We start from the raw sequence: 17477 nt of genomic DNA, 5'->3' as shown, positions 1-17477 counted from the left end.
TCTACTCAAAGGTACTGGAGAGGAGGGTCCGATCGATAGTTGAATCTCAGATTGAGGAGGAGCATTGTGGTTTTCGTCCTGGCCGTGGAACTGTGGACCAGCTCTATACCCTTGCAAGGGTGATGGAGGGGGCATGGGAGTTTGCCCAACCAATCCACATGTGTTTTGTGGATTTGGAGAAGGCTTAGGACCGTTTCCCCAGGGGCACCCTGTGGGGGACGCTCCAGGAGTATGGGGTGGGTGGCTTTCTGTTAAGGGCCATTCAGTCCCTTTACCAGAGGGGCCTGAGTTTGGTCCGCATAGCCGGTAGTAAGTCGGACCTGTTCCCGGTGAGGGTTGGACTCTGCCAGGGGAGCCCTTTGTCACCGGTTCTGTTCATAACCTGTATGGACAGAATTTCTAGGCACAGCCGTGGTGTGGAGTGTGTCGAGTTTGGTGGCAGGAGAATCTCGTCTCTGCTTTTTGCGGATGATGTGGTCCTCCTAGCTTCATCCAGCTCTGACCTTCAGCTCTTGCTGGGTAGGTTCACGGCCGAGTGTGAAGCGGCTGGGATGAGGATCAGCACCTCCAAATCTGAGACCATGCTTCTCGACTGGGAAAGGGTGGCTTGCCAACTCTGGGTCAGGAGAGAGGTCTTACCTCAAGTGGAGGAGTTTAAGTATTTCGGGGTCTTGTTCACGAGTGAGGGCAGGAGGGATCGGGAGATCGACAAGTGGATAGGTTCAGTGTCTGCAGTGATGCAGACACTGAACCTATCTGTCATGGTGAAGAGGGAGCTGAGCCAGAAAGCCAGGCTCTCGATTTACCAGTTGATCTAAGTCCCAATCCTCACCTATGGTCATGAGCTTTGGGTAATGACCGAAAGTACAAGATCCCGAATACAAGCAGCCAAAATGAGTTTCCTTCGTAGGGTGGCCGGGCTCAGCCTTAGAGATAAGGTGAGGAGCTCGGACATTCGTGAGGGACTCGGAGTAGAACAACTGCTCCTCTGGATTGAAAGGAGTCAGTTGAGGTGGTTTGGGCATCTGGTCAGGATGCCTCCTGGACACCTCCCTGCCGGCAGGAAACCCCCGGGTTGTCCCAGGACATGTAGGAGAGGTTACATCTCTAATCTGGTCCGGGAACGCCTTGGGGTCCTGCCGGAGGAACTGGTGGAGGTGGCTGGGGAGAGGACGGTCTGGAGCTCCCTAGTTGGGATGCTGCCCCCGCGACCCGGGCCTGGATAAGCGGAGGAAGACTACAACGACGACGACGATATATATGGATTGTATCCCACAAGCAAATGGCAACCTTAATGAAGCCGTAAGGAAAATAGCCACAGCCAAAAGCTAAAAAGGAGTAAGACCAGTTCTAAGATGTCAGCTCAATGGCAAGAACAAGATTTGGGCACGAAAAAGCTACACCCTGCCAGGAATCAGATATCCTGCAGGAATCATAAGCTGGCCAAAGGAAGAAATACAGACCACAGATGTTCCAACCCAAATCCAGCACCCTGAGACTGTACACTAGCTGCAAGGAAGGAGATTGTAGACTAGTAAGTGTTTGAGCCACTGTCCAGGATGAAACATCCAAGATCCATAAGTACATCAAGGATGAGGCCCTAACAGAGGATGTGCTCAGTGACTGTCTCAGACAATGTCGAATAGAGGAGGTGTAGCGACATGAATGGCCTCATTTGTGACCCAAAGGTCACACTTCCCCAGCTGGGTCACACTGTCCTGGCTGAACTTCTATCCACAGATTATCCATCACAGGAGACACAAAGTCTGCTGTAAACCATCTTTAATCTGCCTTTTATCTGTCTGCTGTTCCATCCCAAGATGAAGGACACTTCAAGATTTAAAAGAATCATTTTTAATAAACTCTTTTCACTGTACTATTACAAGGTTTATAAATAATCATCATGGTTCATTAAAAATATATTTAATTACTTAAATGAATTATTATTCTTTGGTTAATAATAATTATTTATGATAATCAGTAATGTTTAACAGTGACATAAGGTCATGTGCACTTATACACACCATGCAGGACACAGACATCAGGGTTAAAGGTAACTGCTCTCACATGTCTGTTACATAACAACAAGCTTTCTATCTCTGAGAGGGCGTGTCCTGAGGTTTGTTAAAACCTAAACTCCTCAGTTCAAGTTCAGTTTTCTTGAGCTCACCAAAAATCTCTCCGTGGCACGAGAGTCCCAGAGGATCGGGTCGGCCGCTCGAAGCCTCCACTAAGCTGTTCTGTCACGCTGAGAGAATTGCTCCAACAACGCCATCTGCAACCAGCTGACGTAAAACTCCTTCAGAGTTATTGATTTCTGAGACGCAACCAGTTTCATCAGTCGTTGTGACCCGGAGACATCTCTGGACCGATTTGGTCGCACTAAGGTTCTTCTACCCACCTCGTGCTTGAGGGCCATCATCTCCTCCTGACATCTCGGATCCAAAAGGGGGTCTCCTAACTGGGTGAGGTAGACACTTCCGAAAGATTGCATCTGAATGCCTCTTTTATTAAGAAATAATTTAGCTTAACTGCAAACCAAATTCTTTCATCCAGAACGCGTTTTTCTCTCTCTGATAGAAACCTTCTGAGATTCCATTCACGCATCCTGTCATGAGCCGGGGTGAGTACTCTTCTCATCATTCACCATCTCTGAGTGTTTTTGGTTGCAGGAGAGGGAGCGACAGCTGATCCTCGTCAGCTCATCAGCGGGGCGGCTTTATAAGGATGGTGAACATGACTCAACGCTAGATTATCACTGACTGGTAGCCTCTAGCCCTTCGTTTCTCACTCGTCTCTTGTCGTTTTGAACTCTTGTGAATGTTTTTGGAACCTCGATTAATATTAGGATTTTTGTCTGGATTACTCACCTTAGGTTGGCTTCATCTCTGGATTTCTACCCAACCCTGCAAGGATCTCTCACTGGTTCACTTCCTAGTTCACCATCACCCGCTCAGCCGACCCGCTCTCCACCACGTCTCCGCTCCCTCTCCAACTCCACTCTCTCATCTCAGAACAACAACTCTCACCTTCTCGGACCGCTCATATTCACTCCTGGACATTAACCCTGGTCATCCCTTCCCTAGCTCTCCTGAACTTCCGTACCGTAAGTTCCTCCTACAAACACCCCACCTTGGACTACAAATCCCAATACTCACCTCTGTTGCTTTCCCTCTAGACGCCGCTTCCTGTTTCCCCATCTGCTGGACTTCCAGTATGCCCTTAGTTGTCCGTTTTAATAAAGATCATTATTTTTTTCTTTAACTCATCTCCGTCTCCTGATTCTGCATGTCTTGGGTTAGACGTTTGCCCCAGAACATGATACATCCAAACACACACATTTCATTTTAGTTCTCATTCAGACACAGGGTTGCTTTTAATACCAAGTTTTAATATCAAAGTGTTATAAATTGTCCTTTATAAATTGTCTTTTAAATGGTCATCTTCAAATTGTTAGTAATAAATTCTTAACTTTTTAAACCTGACTCTTCTTTGAAATAAAACACAGCGTGGTATACACAGTGGGGCAAAAAAGTATTTAGTCAGCCACCGATTGTGCAAGTTCTCCCACTTAAAATGATGACAGAGGTCAGTAATTTACATCATAGGTACACTTCAACTGTGAGAGACAGAATGTGAAAAAAAATCCATGAATTCACATGGCAGGATTTTTAAAGATAGACGGACGGACGGACGGACGGACGGACGGACGGACAGACAGACAGACAGATAGATGATAGATAGATAGATAGAAAATTGTCATTGTACCAATGAGACATTGTACAACAAAATTTAGGTGCAAGTCTTTTAGTGCTACATAAAAAAATGTGACTATATAAATTCTACAACCATATAAAATTACAACTATACAAAAACTCCAACTATATAAAAACTACTATAAAAGAACTATGAACATATAAAAGCTACCATATAAAAACTACGAATATTTAAAATACGCACACACTCAACATGTTGTACAGAAGTACAACATGTTGAGTGTGTGTGTACCTTTGTTTATTTTTAGCTTTTCTTTGGCTTGTGCTGAGCTAAAGCTTAAAGCTGTAATGTGAACATGAAACTTTAAACCTGGTTTCTCTGTAAACATGAATGGTGCATTGGCTCACATCAGAAATACAATTTTGCAGTGTTCCGCACGGTCATCTCTGATGCATAAAAACTGTTTCTTAATCTGCTTGTTTTTGTCTTAATGGATCTAATACGCCTGCCTGAAGGCGTTCAAACAATACATGACCTGGGTGTGATGGGTCCTGAAGAATTCTCTTTGCATTCCTAAAGCCCGGATCACATTGAGTGCGTTTACATGCAGCCAGTAACCCTTTAAAAACCCGAATATTCACAATAACCCGGTTCCTTACGGCCATGTAAACACCGCCAAAAACCCGGATATGCTCGTAACCGGGTTTTTAAAAATTCGCTTACTACACCTGGGGTAACCCTTTTCTAACCGAATGTTTGGTCGTGTAAACGCATACCGGGATATCCCCATCAAAGTGTGTGTTCTGCTCATGCTCTGTTCGCAAGGAATCTTGGTCTTTTGAGTAGCGAGACGTCTTGTATGCGCCAGAACTCCGGAAGTAAACAACAAGTTGGGAGCAACATGGCGAGTCGCGGCACAGCACCACACTTTTGGAGTGACGAGGAAACCTCTGTCTTCATCGGTCTGGTGAAAAGTATGAACATTATGTCTTTTGTTGACGGCCGAAAGTAGAGACAGCGAAATATGAGGCATATTGCGTCTTGACGTAGTCCACACGTCCTGACGCTACCCCGACGTCCGCATTTAAATCGGGTTATGCAAGTTAGGGGTAACTCTTTCTATTCATGCTTGTAAACGGGTTATTCTGATCAACGCAGAAGTCCGAATACCGACCTTAACCCGATCATAACCCAGATATTGGCTGCATGTAAACGTAGTCAATGTGCGATCGTTGCCCGTCTTTGCCAAATCCGTCGTCCTGAGCAGAATTGTGACAAAAAAACGATCAACATCAGGGTGATTTGCATATATGAGCACCATGCTGTGAATGTACAGTGTGACCAGCTCTGTGACAAATCAGCCTCAAAAAGTCTTCAAGCACTGCTGGAAAACCTACAAATCCTGTCTGCAATCGACCAATGAAAACACATGTTTGGGACGCCACAGCAGCAAGACTCCGCATCTCTGAGTTTCGGTTTCAATTTATGTATATAAACTACACACAGGTTTTTATTCTGTTAATAGCCCAAGTTAAACAGGATTTATACTAAAAATAATTTGTAGACTATCAGCTGAATTGTGAAAACCGTGATTCTGTGATCTGTGAGAGGAGATTCAATTCAATTCAAGTTTATTTATAAAGCGCCAAATCACGACAAGAGTCGTCTCAAGGCACTTCACATAACAAACATTCCAATTCAGGTCAGTTCATTAAGCCAATCAGAAATAATGTTGAGATGTGCAGCAGTGGCGGCTGGTGAAAAATATTTTTGGTGGGGCTGTGCTATTTTTTTTTTTAAACAAACTTGTGCTTTCTGAGCTTTGTGCACAACTTCACTATTTCCTGAATTAAGCACAACTCTTTTATTTCCTGTCTTACATCATTGGACAAAGGGATTAATCCAGGTGTGTCTGACTATTGGCACGCTGCCTTGCAGACCAAGGTTGAAAAATACTGCATTAAATTGCACATAAAATAACACGACCATATATGGTCCACATCCACATTACTGTTTGTGAAACTAACATACTGGAGAATTTCATCACAATAAAATTAAATAAACAAGTACGTACCTGATCTTTTGCATGCTGTTGGTGAAGCTCTGGATGACCCCTGTGATGGAGACAGAGTCAGTGTTCCTCTTCTGCAGCTGGTTGAACAGCATGTCCACATGTGGCATGATCTTGTGACACAATGCCAGCAGAAAGCCGAAATCTTCTTCCTCCAGCATTCTCACAAAGCCTCCTGCCTCTCTCTCAGTGACTGGATCAAAGTCATCCGAGTCTCTGATCATCTGGAAACATCTGAGGAGGTCATCCTTGTGCTCATACACTGTGTTGACATCTCTCTCTTGGACAAAATGTGCCGGTTCTGATCCACTTCTTCATTGTGTTTCTTCACTGCAAGCCTGCGTCCCTCGTCTCTAGCTGCGTGGCCATGTTAGCTCTGCCTAGCATAGCTAGCTTCACCGTGTTGTCCATGTGTGCCCGGGATAACTCATGTTTCTTCACCTTCTCAGAAAAATGTTTCATGTCCGTAACTCCTGACTCAATCCATGCCTCATCTGTCCCAGTCGTTTGGAAAGCAAAATAACGCATTAGCGTGATTGCATCCAGCTAGCCAAGCCTTCCCAGAAGCCTCGTGTGTACAGTTTACCTCTCTCCTCCTCCTGCTGGCTTATCTTTACGTCGGGCTGATCTGGTCCAAGCTCCTTGACATTAAGTTTTTCCACCATAGTTCTCCTCTCGAACGGATACTGGAGAAGAGACCGAACTGAATTCAGTGGCTGCTGAGATCCGGTATCCATGCTGCTGCTGGTTGTAGGCACACTGGCGTCCATGTCTATTACGTCTGCGTCACGACCGTCACGAGTCACGGCCAAAAACGTGCTGGAGTCGAGACTCTCCGAGTTCTACTGAGCACTATCGAAAGCCTTTTGCGGTAGCTCTATCGCCCATCATGCTTCTGAAACAACGCCGACGCTGATTGGATACATTCCCATTCCTACCCTTTGATTTTCTTGTCAGCAATTGGACGACTGGTCTCGTCCCGTTTGGGTGATTGAAACACAGCCCACAGCCTCCACCGCTCGGCAGAGACCGGCAGAGACCAATATAGAAATATATATGTATGATTTATTTTTGTTACACAACACACAATTAACTTAGAATATGTGATTATTGTTAATTTTATTTATTTATTTTTTTAAATAAAAATTAAAAACACTGGGTAAACTGGGAGGGCGGCGCCCTATCGCCCTCTACTGGCCAGCCGCCACTGACGTGCAGACAAACATAAAATTAAAACACAAAAACATGAGATCCCTTTGATATTGGTGGAAATTGCACATATTCAGCCAATAAGGATGTTTCAGTAGCATTTTGTTGCAGAGAGAGGGTACTCTTCTTCGTGACAGCAGGTGTGAAGAGCTCACGGAGCAGAGCTGCGGAGTAAACAGTGAGACAGAATTCACGGCAAAAGTTTAGATATTGCAACGTTAGTGGGTTTTTATTTATTAAGGAGGGTAAGAAGGATGAATGTCCAACAGACAGTTCGGCTGTTTATCTGGAAGACGGGAAAAGGAGACACACAACCGAGTCTGAGGCCAAAACGGGGATTTTTAAAACAATGCTTCCTCATTTTATCTGCACCTTAAACACTTCCACCAGCGACATTCCATGCAAACACACACTTAGGGCCTTGGGAGAGAGCACATTCAATGGCATTTGGCAGGGGGATTTCTCAGCCTCATCCCAAGTGCCAGTGCCCACTTCCATTTTTAAAATGCACTTAGGCACCGAGGGCTGTGGGTGCAAGTGGGGTGGTGCGGTGGCATCAGCTGGCATAGGCCAGACGATGCCCGCACTGCCCACTCACCACAGCCATGGAATACACCTCATGAACACTCACTAACACCATATTGGAGCAGGCGGAGGGAGACTAGGGGTCTTAGCACACCTCTGTTGTTGCCTGGCTTCTTGGGGCTGGAGACTAGGAGGGAGATTCGGCCGTCTGGTTGGGGTCTGGGGTGGTGGGTTGCTGTGCTGAGCGTTGGGCGGGGGAGCCTGCTCATCAGCACCCCAGCAGAAAGGGTCAAACTCTGGTTACCGGTGATGGTTGTACCCAATGTGCAGCAGTACCGGGACCAGAGTGAATAGGGTGTGTATGGGGAGCATGAGTGGGTGTCCGGCGTGCATTTTTGTAAGTCTTTGGTTGTATGTGCATGTGTGAGCACGAGGGAGGGAGTGTGTGACTGTGTTTGTGTATGACTGTATGTGTCAGGTGGGGCCTTTGACTCCTCCCCTCTTCTGGGACTTCTTTTGATGATATAGATCTTCATGATATAGATCTTCATATATATATATATTAAAAAAATCAATGCTTCCTCTTTGAAGTAGATGAGCTGGGTCATGATCTGACGCTAAAAAGAAGAACGGCAATGCTTTATTTTATCTTTTCAGATTTGTCCTGGTTAGCGGTCTGCTGACGTATGCTTTCAGGAGGTGTGCTCATGACGTTATGTGTCCTGCAGGAACGAGACATCGTGCAGTCTGCCTTCTTGAAATCTTGCGCTGTACAGTGTGCCACCATTCTGGAATTCTCAGAGTGTGACATGAACAATCCTGTGCGAAGGCCAAAAATCGCACAGTGTGATCCAGGCATAAGACAACAGGAAGTGATGTGAAGTTCTTCAAGTGAGGGGAGGGAACAGCCGACGATCCTCTGAACAACCTTAATGACCCTGTGGTGCTCTTTTCTCTGTGCTACAGTGCAGCTGGAGAACCATGAGCAGAGACAGTAAACCATTGTGCTCTCTACTGTGCAATGGTAGAAGGACACTAACAGTGTTTCAGGGATGTTGTTGTTTGTAAGGACCCTCAGGAAGTAGTCTCTTTTGGGCCTTCTTCACCGCCTCTGCAGTGTGCCCCCCAGGTCAGGTCCTTGCTGATTGTGACTCCTAGGAAGCAGAAGTTTGAGACCCTCTCCACACAGTCCCCGTTGATGAAGAGTGGCTGGGATGTTATCTGCATTCTTCCTGAAGTCCACAATAAGCTCCTTGGTCTTGGCTGTATTGAGTGGCACGTTGTATTTCCTGCACCACACTGTCGGTCGCTCCACCTCATCTGTAGGCCGACTCATCTCCCCAGAGATGAGCCCTACAACGGTGGGATTGTCAGCAAACTTGACAATGGTGTTACTGCTATGGTCAGGAGTGTAGAGGGCATAGAGCAGGGGGCTCAGCACACAACCCTGTGGGGAGCCAGTGCTGAGGCTGATGGGTGTGGACGTAGGGTTGGGCATTGAGCATCGATTGGAACTTGGACCAACTGTTAGTTTTTTATTTCAGTTCCTAGTTTCGATTCCTAGAATGCCGACGGAAGAGGAATCCGCGGCCGATCTCAGTGAAAAATAAACGTGATCTGCAAATTGTGATCAACGCTTTTCAGAGCTGATCACACCAGCTGTCTGTGTGCAGCACGAGTCCCCCTCCCCCACCCAGATATAAACAAACGTGTCTGTCGAACTTTTTACTCCGTAACGTAAACGTTAACTCCTGCAGCGTAGAGGAAACGTGTTAAATACGTCAACACGGTGGATTTAATAGAAGCTTTAAAGAACAAACTCTGGATGGTGTGAGGTGAGTTTGTCTCACTGCAGAAATAAAAACACACACGGAGCGTCAGCAGTCAGACGCAGCCAGCTACGTTTAAGTTTCACTTCCTGTTGTGACTGAACGCTGCTGCAGCATGGAGGTGTGGTTCTCAGTCATCCTGGACATGATCATCCTGAGAGTTTTAGCTGGAAACAGCTGGACGTTTCTGGATATGTTGGAGACATTTAGCCTCTCATCCCAGAGGCTGCTTCCAGACTTTGGTTGTGGTCAGAAACAAACACACTGGTTGTGCTGCAAGTCGTCTTCTTTTTTCTCCAAAACATGTTTGTGTCTGAATGAAGGTGAAGTTGTTGTTCATAGAGTTAAAACTCATGTTGAAGTTAAGATTATTTCATCAAGTAGGACCTGTGGTTAGCTGGCTCATGTAAAGCATGTCAGGTCTTCAAAGAATCGGAATCGGGAATCGAAAGGAACCGGAATGGAAAAGAGGAATTGGAATCGTTCAAAATCAAACGATGCCCAACTCTGGTGTGGAGTAGTGGGGGCCCACTCTAACCCTCCTAGTGCAGTCACTGAGGAAGCCCTTGATCCAAAGGCAGGTGGATTGTGGAAGTCTCAGGTCAGCCAGTTTGGTCACCAGTGTGTGGGGAAGGATGGTGATGATGGTGAGCTGAAATCTATAAACAGCAGCCGCGCATAACTCCCCCGCTGCTCCAGGTGAAACAGAACATTGTGGAGAACAGTTGTCACAGTGGGGAAGATCCATGAGATGGCACACTGCTAAAACAAATTGGGAGTAATCTACAGTATGTTTACCATCCTTAAGGTTTAATGTGATTATTTTAGAACCTAAAAAATATTTTTTTCTAATAGGTTCGCAAATCTGTAAGTCAGATGAAGGTGGATGTTTTTTTAAGTAGATGTAGGAAATTCTTGTGTTTGTTTTAAAATTTCTAGGTCAAACAAGCTTTAATCAACGTTTTCTTTTGCAGCAGAGTGCGCTATATGGAAGGAAGTAAATTGTCTTGGTTTGATTTGCAAGAACAATAAGGTCAACTGGTCATCAGTTCACTGAACCACCATCAGCAGGTTGATAGAAGACTTGTGTTTTTGTGATCGTTATTGCATTCATTACAATCTTTATGATATTTTGGAAGACAATCAGCATGATCTTTTGGACTTGGCAGCTCTTTAAGTCATGTTATGGTAAATACAATGAATCCCTCTGAATTATGTTTCATAGTTCTATTACATATTTCATTTGTTGTTACAGGTTTTTGTTAGTAATTACTGTTTTTTTTTTTTTTGTTTTTGTGTTTTTTGGCGTTGTATTGATGTTTCAACAATTACTGTAACACCTCTGGTGGTGAAGGAGCCCGAGTTAGTCATGAGGTTGAGAGGTTCTGACTAGATATAGTCAGACTCACTTCGACGCATGGCTATGGCTCCAGAGCAAGGTTACTTGAGAGGGATTGGACACTCTACCACTCTGGAGTTGCCCCCACTGAGAGTTGTTGAGCAGGGGTGGGTATATGTTGCCCCCCCCCCACCTTGGTGCCTGTACGTTTGGATTTACCCCAGTGAATGAGAGGGTAGCCTCCCTCTGTCTACACTGGGGTGGGGGGTCCTGACTATGCTTTGTGCCTTTGCACCAAACTGCAGGTCGGACTACCCACCCTTTTTGGAGTCCTTGGAAGGGGTGCTGGAGAGCACCTGGAGTGGTGTGGTTGGGAGATATGCTTCCCCTGATCTGAATCAAGAGTAGTGTTTTGTTATTGGACTTACTCTGCTATTGAAACCGAAGCTCAGAGAGACAAAGTCTTGCTGCTGCTGTGTCCCAAATGTCTGTTTTTGTTGGTCGATTGCAGACAGTAGTCATAGGTTTTCATGTACACTGTGGGAGGCTGTCTTTGGTAGTGAGAAGGCTCAAAAAGCCGTTGCAGAGCCAGTCAGACTACACACTACAGATTTGCAATCGCCCTCACGTTCACCGTTTTTAACACAACTATGCTCTTGACAAGATGGATGTATATAGAGTGTGGGGCCACTGCTGGGGCGGACTCACTTCGTAGGCTGCTTTGGGAAGAGCCTCTGTGACTGTCTCCTCATTTTGATATTGCGATATTGAAATTAAACCCTTTGGATTGAATCATGGACTGCTTTCTCATTCTTTTATTAAGTCTCTAAAACAGGGGTGTCAATCATGCGGCCCGCGGTGCCCATGACGGATACAACAACAGCAGCTGATATTTTCACCGCACTCGTTGGAGTCCTGGACAGGGTCGGAGTGCAATGGTCACACGCTGTAAGCCTCGCTACAGATGGTGCGCCCTCGATGACTGGGAGAAAAAGCAGGTTTTAATTTTCCAGTCTGACTCACTTGGAACTAGATTTTCCTCAATGTGTTGGGCTCTCCAATATCTGGAGTTGAGGTCACTGAGTTGGTCAAAAAGCTCTTTGGTGACGAGGCTCTGAGGGTGGATGAAATCCGCCCAGAGTTCCTTAAGGCTCTGGATGTCCTAGTGCTGTACTGCCTGACCTCTGCAATATTGTGTGGACATCGGGGGCATTTCCACTGGACTGGCAGATTGGAGTGGTGGTCCCCCGATTTTAAATGGATGGGTGTGTTCCAACAACAGGAAGATCACACTCCTGTGGTTAACCCACATGTGGAAATAAAAACTGGTTATTCAGTGGAGACTTTCTATTGATGGATCAAATAAAAAAACACACAGAAGGATAGTCCAGATTGATCTGGAACTGTTCGAAGAATAATCGATCCGGTCATATCAAATCAGAATTTTACTTCAGAATAAATCAGCAACGCTAATTACAGCCATGCCATAGTGTTTCCAAATGCTCCTCAGCAACGCTCCCAATTAACACTCGACTGGTTTTCAGTTGTGTTTTTAGGTTAAATGCCTACATTTGTAGAATACTGAACCTCTGTTGAATTAAATGCATTAACGTTTTATTAAATCGTTTATTTTGACATTAGTTTTTGTAAGATAACTGCATTTATTTTCCCAAATGCAAATGACTTAAGAGTCTGTTGGCTGGGTTATTATTTTCTCGTACTTTCTCTAATTAGTGTTAGCGTCTGACTAATTCTGCCCATTTCGATACTGTCATTTGTTTATTAAAAAATATGACATTAAAAGAATGGAACTGCAAACAAATGTTGGCCACCGGTGCCCAAGAAACCTCCTGTGAATAATTAGAACAGGGATTTTTAGACTGAAAATCAAACTACTGATCTTATTACGGGAACTCCTTCTGCTGTGCATCTGTTACAGTATGTATGTATCAAATGCAAATCTGCTGCCAGGATCTGCAATTAACACCCTTTCATGGATGTAGGCAATGTTTTTCTTAATGCTTTCAACAAGATTTGTCACCTGAAGGATGTTAGTCGCAAAAATGACGAGTAGTGCGAGTACTGTGTGTTTTTAAAGCTTTATCTGAGTCACTTTCAAGATCTTTGCGACCCTCTTCTGAAAAAAAAAAACCCAAAACAAAACAAAAAATATCCATCCCTCTTAATCTCTGTCATTTTATCTCTCTACACAAGGATGGCATTTACAATCACAGCCAGGGGTGCACACAGACGCACGCACACACACACAACATATAGACAACATGCACAGGCCGCCACCACACACATTCTCAGGGTGGGCTTGATGAATGAACCGAGTTTAAATTATTTTGCACAGATCTCATTTAGACCCTTGAAGAAGAGATCCAGCCTGTTTATTCATTTCACATTTGCACCCAGGCTTCAATATCTTTGTCTATGCCTGCAAAGAATTTACCCTCCTCCCATCTAAAAGGAAAAAAAGCAAGGAAAAGGAAAAAAGACAGAAAGAGACAGAGAGACAGGGGAGAGAGAGAAAAAAGCAATTTACACAATGTACATAAAATAATGCGCTCAGAGTTTGATAACCTGCATAAATTATAGAGTATAATTAAATATTATACCCGGTGAATCACCGAGCAAAGAGGATGGTTTGAGAAAAGACACAAGGATAAAGGAACAGAGCAGAGGGAGAGGGAAAGACAAAAGATGGGCAAAGAAAAGAGAGAGAAGAGCTCACTGGTGCTAGACTAGACAGCTCATAATTGTTTGTATTGATTTTTTCTTAAGGTGAAATGGTTTTAAGATAGATAAGAACAGTCAGGAGATGGAAGGCCAGAAACCAGGGCCATGACGTTTCTGCAGAAGAAAATAGTATTTTTCTTTAACAAAGTCAAAAAAGATGTCGGAGGCTTTACGGCATTGTTAGATAAACTTAGTGGCGGCCTATATATATATTGAATGGAATATTAAAAATTTAAATTGTTCTACTAAGGATAGGCGTGGAAGCTGTCTGTGGTAAGCTCACAACTGACCCAAAAATATTAAAATTTGCATAACTGAACAGCGTCTGAGTGTGTGCAGGAACACCGACACATTCATTCACTCACTTACTGACCCATAAATGAAAAGAAGAAACAAGTAGACCGCAGAAAGCAAAGACTGTGCAGCATAACAGCGTTTAGTATTTGTTATTACTTGTGAAGAAAACTAGGACTTCTCTGATATCTTTGGCTGTGTCAACCTTTTCCTCTTCATAACATGCCTTATGCCTCTTCAGCTTGGCAAGTGGCTGATGAACCAGAATCATGTGGCCAGGCCGCTCAATTATGTGATGAAAAATGGATCATGAGGTGAGGCATTTGTAGCTGGATTGTACGTCATTTGAAACTGGCTCCTGGGGTTTGAGAAAGGAGATGAGGTGGAAGAAACGAGTAAAAAAAAAAAGGTAAATGGTACGGTTGTCTTTCTAACTGTCTTCGTCTGCTATTGAACAAAAACTAAAGACGTTCTCGTGATACAATTGTCAGTCAGTGGGGTAGTCCACCATGCACTGTTGAAGAATGCATCCTTTTTCTAACTAAAGGATTTAAGGAGCTCTATCTGTTCTTGACTCAAAGAAAAGCCCACGTCTAGATAGTCCAAAGTTGAGGCCAGTTCAGTTTCAAACAAGCCGCTGCCATCTTTGTTGCTTAGCTCCGTCACAGCAATGGTGCTAATCCCCTCCACTAAGCCGATGGAGCGCTGTGATTGGCAGGACACAAGACTGCTCAGGCCAGTGGTAGACCTGCGAGGCGACAGTGGAGCAAGGCAGTCTACCACTAGAACTAAATCATTAGTTAGACTAGAAATCTAGACAGACCATAGCAGCAGCAAAAGATTTTGCTCTGCAGGTCGGTCTAGATTTCTAGTCTAAAGATAAATGATAAAGGACCTAGCGCCTCTCAGAGTCAGAGGACTCCAAGTGCTTTACACTAATCTAGAGACTGAAGATACTTTTTTTCCAGGCATGACTGGAGATTCCTTAAAGGGGTGGTTCACTGACAGACCATTAGCTACTACTGTGCATCCCGAACGTGCTCTACAAACCTCGTAGGGAGCGAGCCTTCTCTTTTGCTGCCCTCAAACTCTGGAACACCCTCCCCCTTCGAGTATGACAGGCCCCTGCATTAGGCCGTTTTAAGTCGGCTTTGAAGACCTATTTTTTATCACCTTGCCTTTGGTCATTGACCTAGTTTTACTATAACTTAGGACTGACTGTCTTTGGTGTTTTTCTGTGCTTTTATTTTCTCATATTTTTTAGTCCAGTGCTTTATGATTCATTAGTTGTTTATTCATACCATTATTGTTGTAATGGCACTTTTATTTATTAAATATTTAACAAAAAGTCTTCTGGTGTCTTTCTTTTGGTACCAGTATTCTGAGTAATATTTTTCTGCTTCACAACCACGGTTATCACTTCAATTCATGAATCAAGTTCACTCTTCTGTGTAAACAATAAATTCAGCTGTTTCGATGACGCAATCAGTTTAGCCTCACCGTAGCTTCCGCTCTGTCCATTAAAATTTCAACTGTGGAAGAATTTTCCAACAATCCCACATCAAGTCCATCAGAAAGTCCACTTTCTGCCTGTAACAGTGTGCAGAGTTCGAAGTCCAAAAGCGTAGTGTAACGTCCAAAGGTCCGAGGGAATGTGTCTGTGTGTGTGTGTAAAGGGCAGCCAGTGTGGACTGGTGTGATGGGAAGTTTTGTTGCAACTAGCCTACCGCACTCCACTGTGCAGCAAGGAGAGGATAAGTCAACTGGTTCATCCGAGGGTTTGGCTCGCCATCAACATCTGATCCTCCGAATCCATGGAGAGAAGGAAAACAAAAAAACAAAAAAACCTAACCTGTCAACGACAGGGTCAGAAGATACACCGAGTGTCCACTTAGTTATATTTCACCATACTTTAGTACATAACAGTGCTGCCTGTAACGAAACCCACGTTCACAGTTGGAAAATAAAATAATGAAACGTGTACTAATATTCAAATAATCAAGTTTTCTTCACATCAGTTAAACATTAACATTTTTTATCACATTCTTAACAAATTACAACTTCACAATATTGCATTAAATTTCGGTACAATAAAATACCGTTTTTTTTTCCCCCACAAAACCTTATAAACTTTTCTTTAAGTAAACATTTTACTCATAACTCCTCAAAAGTACAACTAACCCATAAAGAAGTGAATGGTTTTTTGCTCACCAATATCACGGAAGAAACTGCGCCACAGCACAAAATGGCGCTGCCTCTATCACTGACTTTCTACGAACAGAACAGTAAAAAGTAGCGGGACTAAGTAACATTTTCACTCATCCATTCTTTTAACCAGGGGCAGCGTTAGGCCCGGCTACTTGGGCTGAAGCCCCGGATGTTTTATGAAAAGCCCCGGATCTAAATCGTGGAAGTAACATGCAGTACCAAAGTCCAACAGAGAGGGAGCAGCTGGCAGTAGTTTGTATACAGCCTGCCTGAGCCTCCACCACTGAAGAAGAAGCCCTTCAGCAGCCGGCTTCTTCTACAGTGCCTGAAACCTGAAACGCATGAGTGAAGATGGACATAAGGACGTTTTTTAGACCAAAAGTACCGCAACAGGGTCCGTGTACATGACGGCCATCCGATTTTCCTTTGGAAATAAAAAAACAAAAAAAGGGAAACGAGCCGTTTTGCCGATCACCAATCAAAAAACAAAAGAATGTAAACGAAAGTCTACTCGTTTTTTGTTTTCCTATTTTCAACATAAAAAAGGAAAACGGAAAACAATTTTTTTTTGTTTTTCGATTGTGTATTTCAAGATGAAACGTTTAAATCAGAAAATAAGGCGAAATAGTTCATTTTCTGCCTTAAATTTACCTTTTTCGCTGTGACCCGGAAGTTTACCTGCAAAAATACAAGCGAAGAAGAAAATCGGAAGTTTACTGCAAAAACACGAGAAGGAAAAACAATTACGTTAGCGGCTATCAAAAGACCGGTTTATATTTGGATCATATGTGCGCGAAAGAATGGACGTAGAAACTTTTGTTCTCTTTCGTGGAGGAAAACGAGTCACCTTGAGTGGCGGTGACATGTCAGTGGACAAGATATGCAGGATTTTCCAGGTATTCAAACTTTGAAACTGTTAAAGTTTTGAGTAATTAACATGCACCACAACATCCTAACTACGATTGGCTAGCTAAACATACACTTTAGCTAGTAATGTGTGTTTTAATCGTCTTCAGTAGACATTACTCAGTGCAGTAAAAATGTATACACGAATATTTCATTGTATTTTATCACATTTACTCAAAATGTATAAATTTGTTCTTAAGTTACATGTTGTATGTGGATACGTTTTCTTAACGTCTTTGTTTATTCTGTTAAATTTGGCAGGTCACTGGAAATAGCCTGTACATTACTGATGACATGAATACAGCAATATTTCCAGATCCTTCTGGAAATTTCACCACCCTCAGTCTCCAACATCGGGGTCATTATGAGGTTCATGGAGATTCAGAACAAGTTCAAAGCCCTCCAATTAGAGCCTTTCCCTCTGCTGCTCCCTTTGCCTTTATGCGCAGAGCCTCGGCTTCTGCATCCACCGAAACACATGCTTCTGCAACTTCTCGATCTAATTTTCCACCCAGACAGTTCCAAAGGTATTTTTTCCAAAAATATAAATAAAAGGAACTTTTGTTTTGGAAAAAATATTTAAGTAATTTTAACTGTAGTTATATCTTTCTCCTAGGTCAGTGCATATTGCAGAAAT

The 17477-nt window shown here is 43.7% G+C and overlaps 1 protein-coding gene across 2 annotated transcripts in view; it reads right to left on the bottom strand.

Moving 5' to 3' along the window:
• LOC139071712 (ice nucleation protein-like) overlaps window positions 1-6767 on the bottom strand; it is a 162393-nt gene extending 155626 nt beyond the window's left edge. The window contains exon 1 of one of the 2 annotated variants that reach the window (XM_070554609.1): window positions 5792-6767. Coding sequence is in view for 1 of the 2 variants with exons in the window: in XM_070554610.1 (XP_070410711.1) it covers window positions 5792-6012 (221 nt within the window). In the remaining variant the exon portion in view is untranslated. The remainder of the gene's footprint in view (window positions 1-5791) is intronic. The other variant, XM_070554610.1, reaches the window with a different exon arrangement.
• Window positions 6768-17477: the final 10710 nt, after the last annotated feature.

This window comes from Nothobranchius furzeri, chromosome 9 (assembly GCF_043380555.1).
Source record: "Nothobranchius furzeri strain GRZ-AD chromosome 9, NfurGRZ-RIMD1, whole genome shotgun sequence".
NCBI lineage: Eukaryota > Metazoa > Chordata > Actinopteri > Cyprinodontiformes > Nothobranchiidae > Nothobranchius > Nothobranchius furzeri.
The sequence above is the reverse complement of the archived record's forward strand: the minus strand, read 5'-3'. Positions and strand labels throughout refer to the sequence as shown.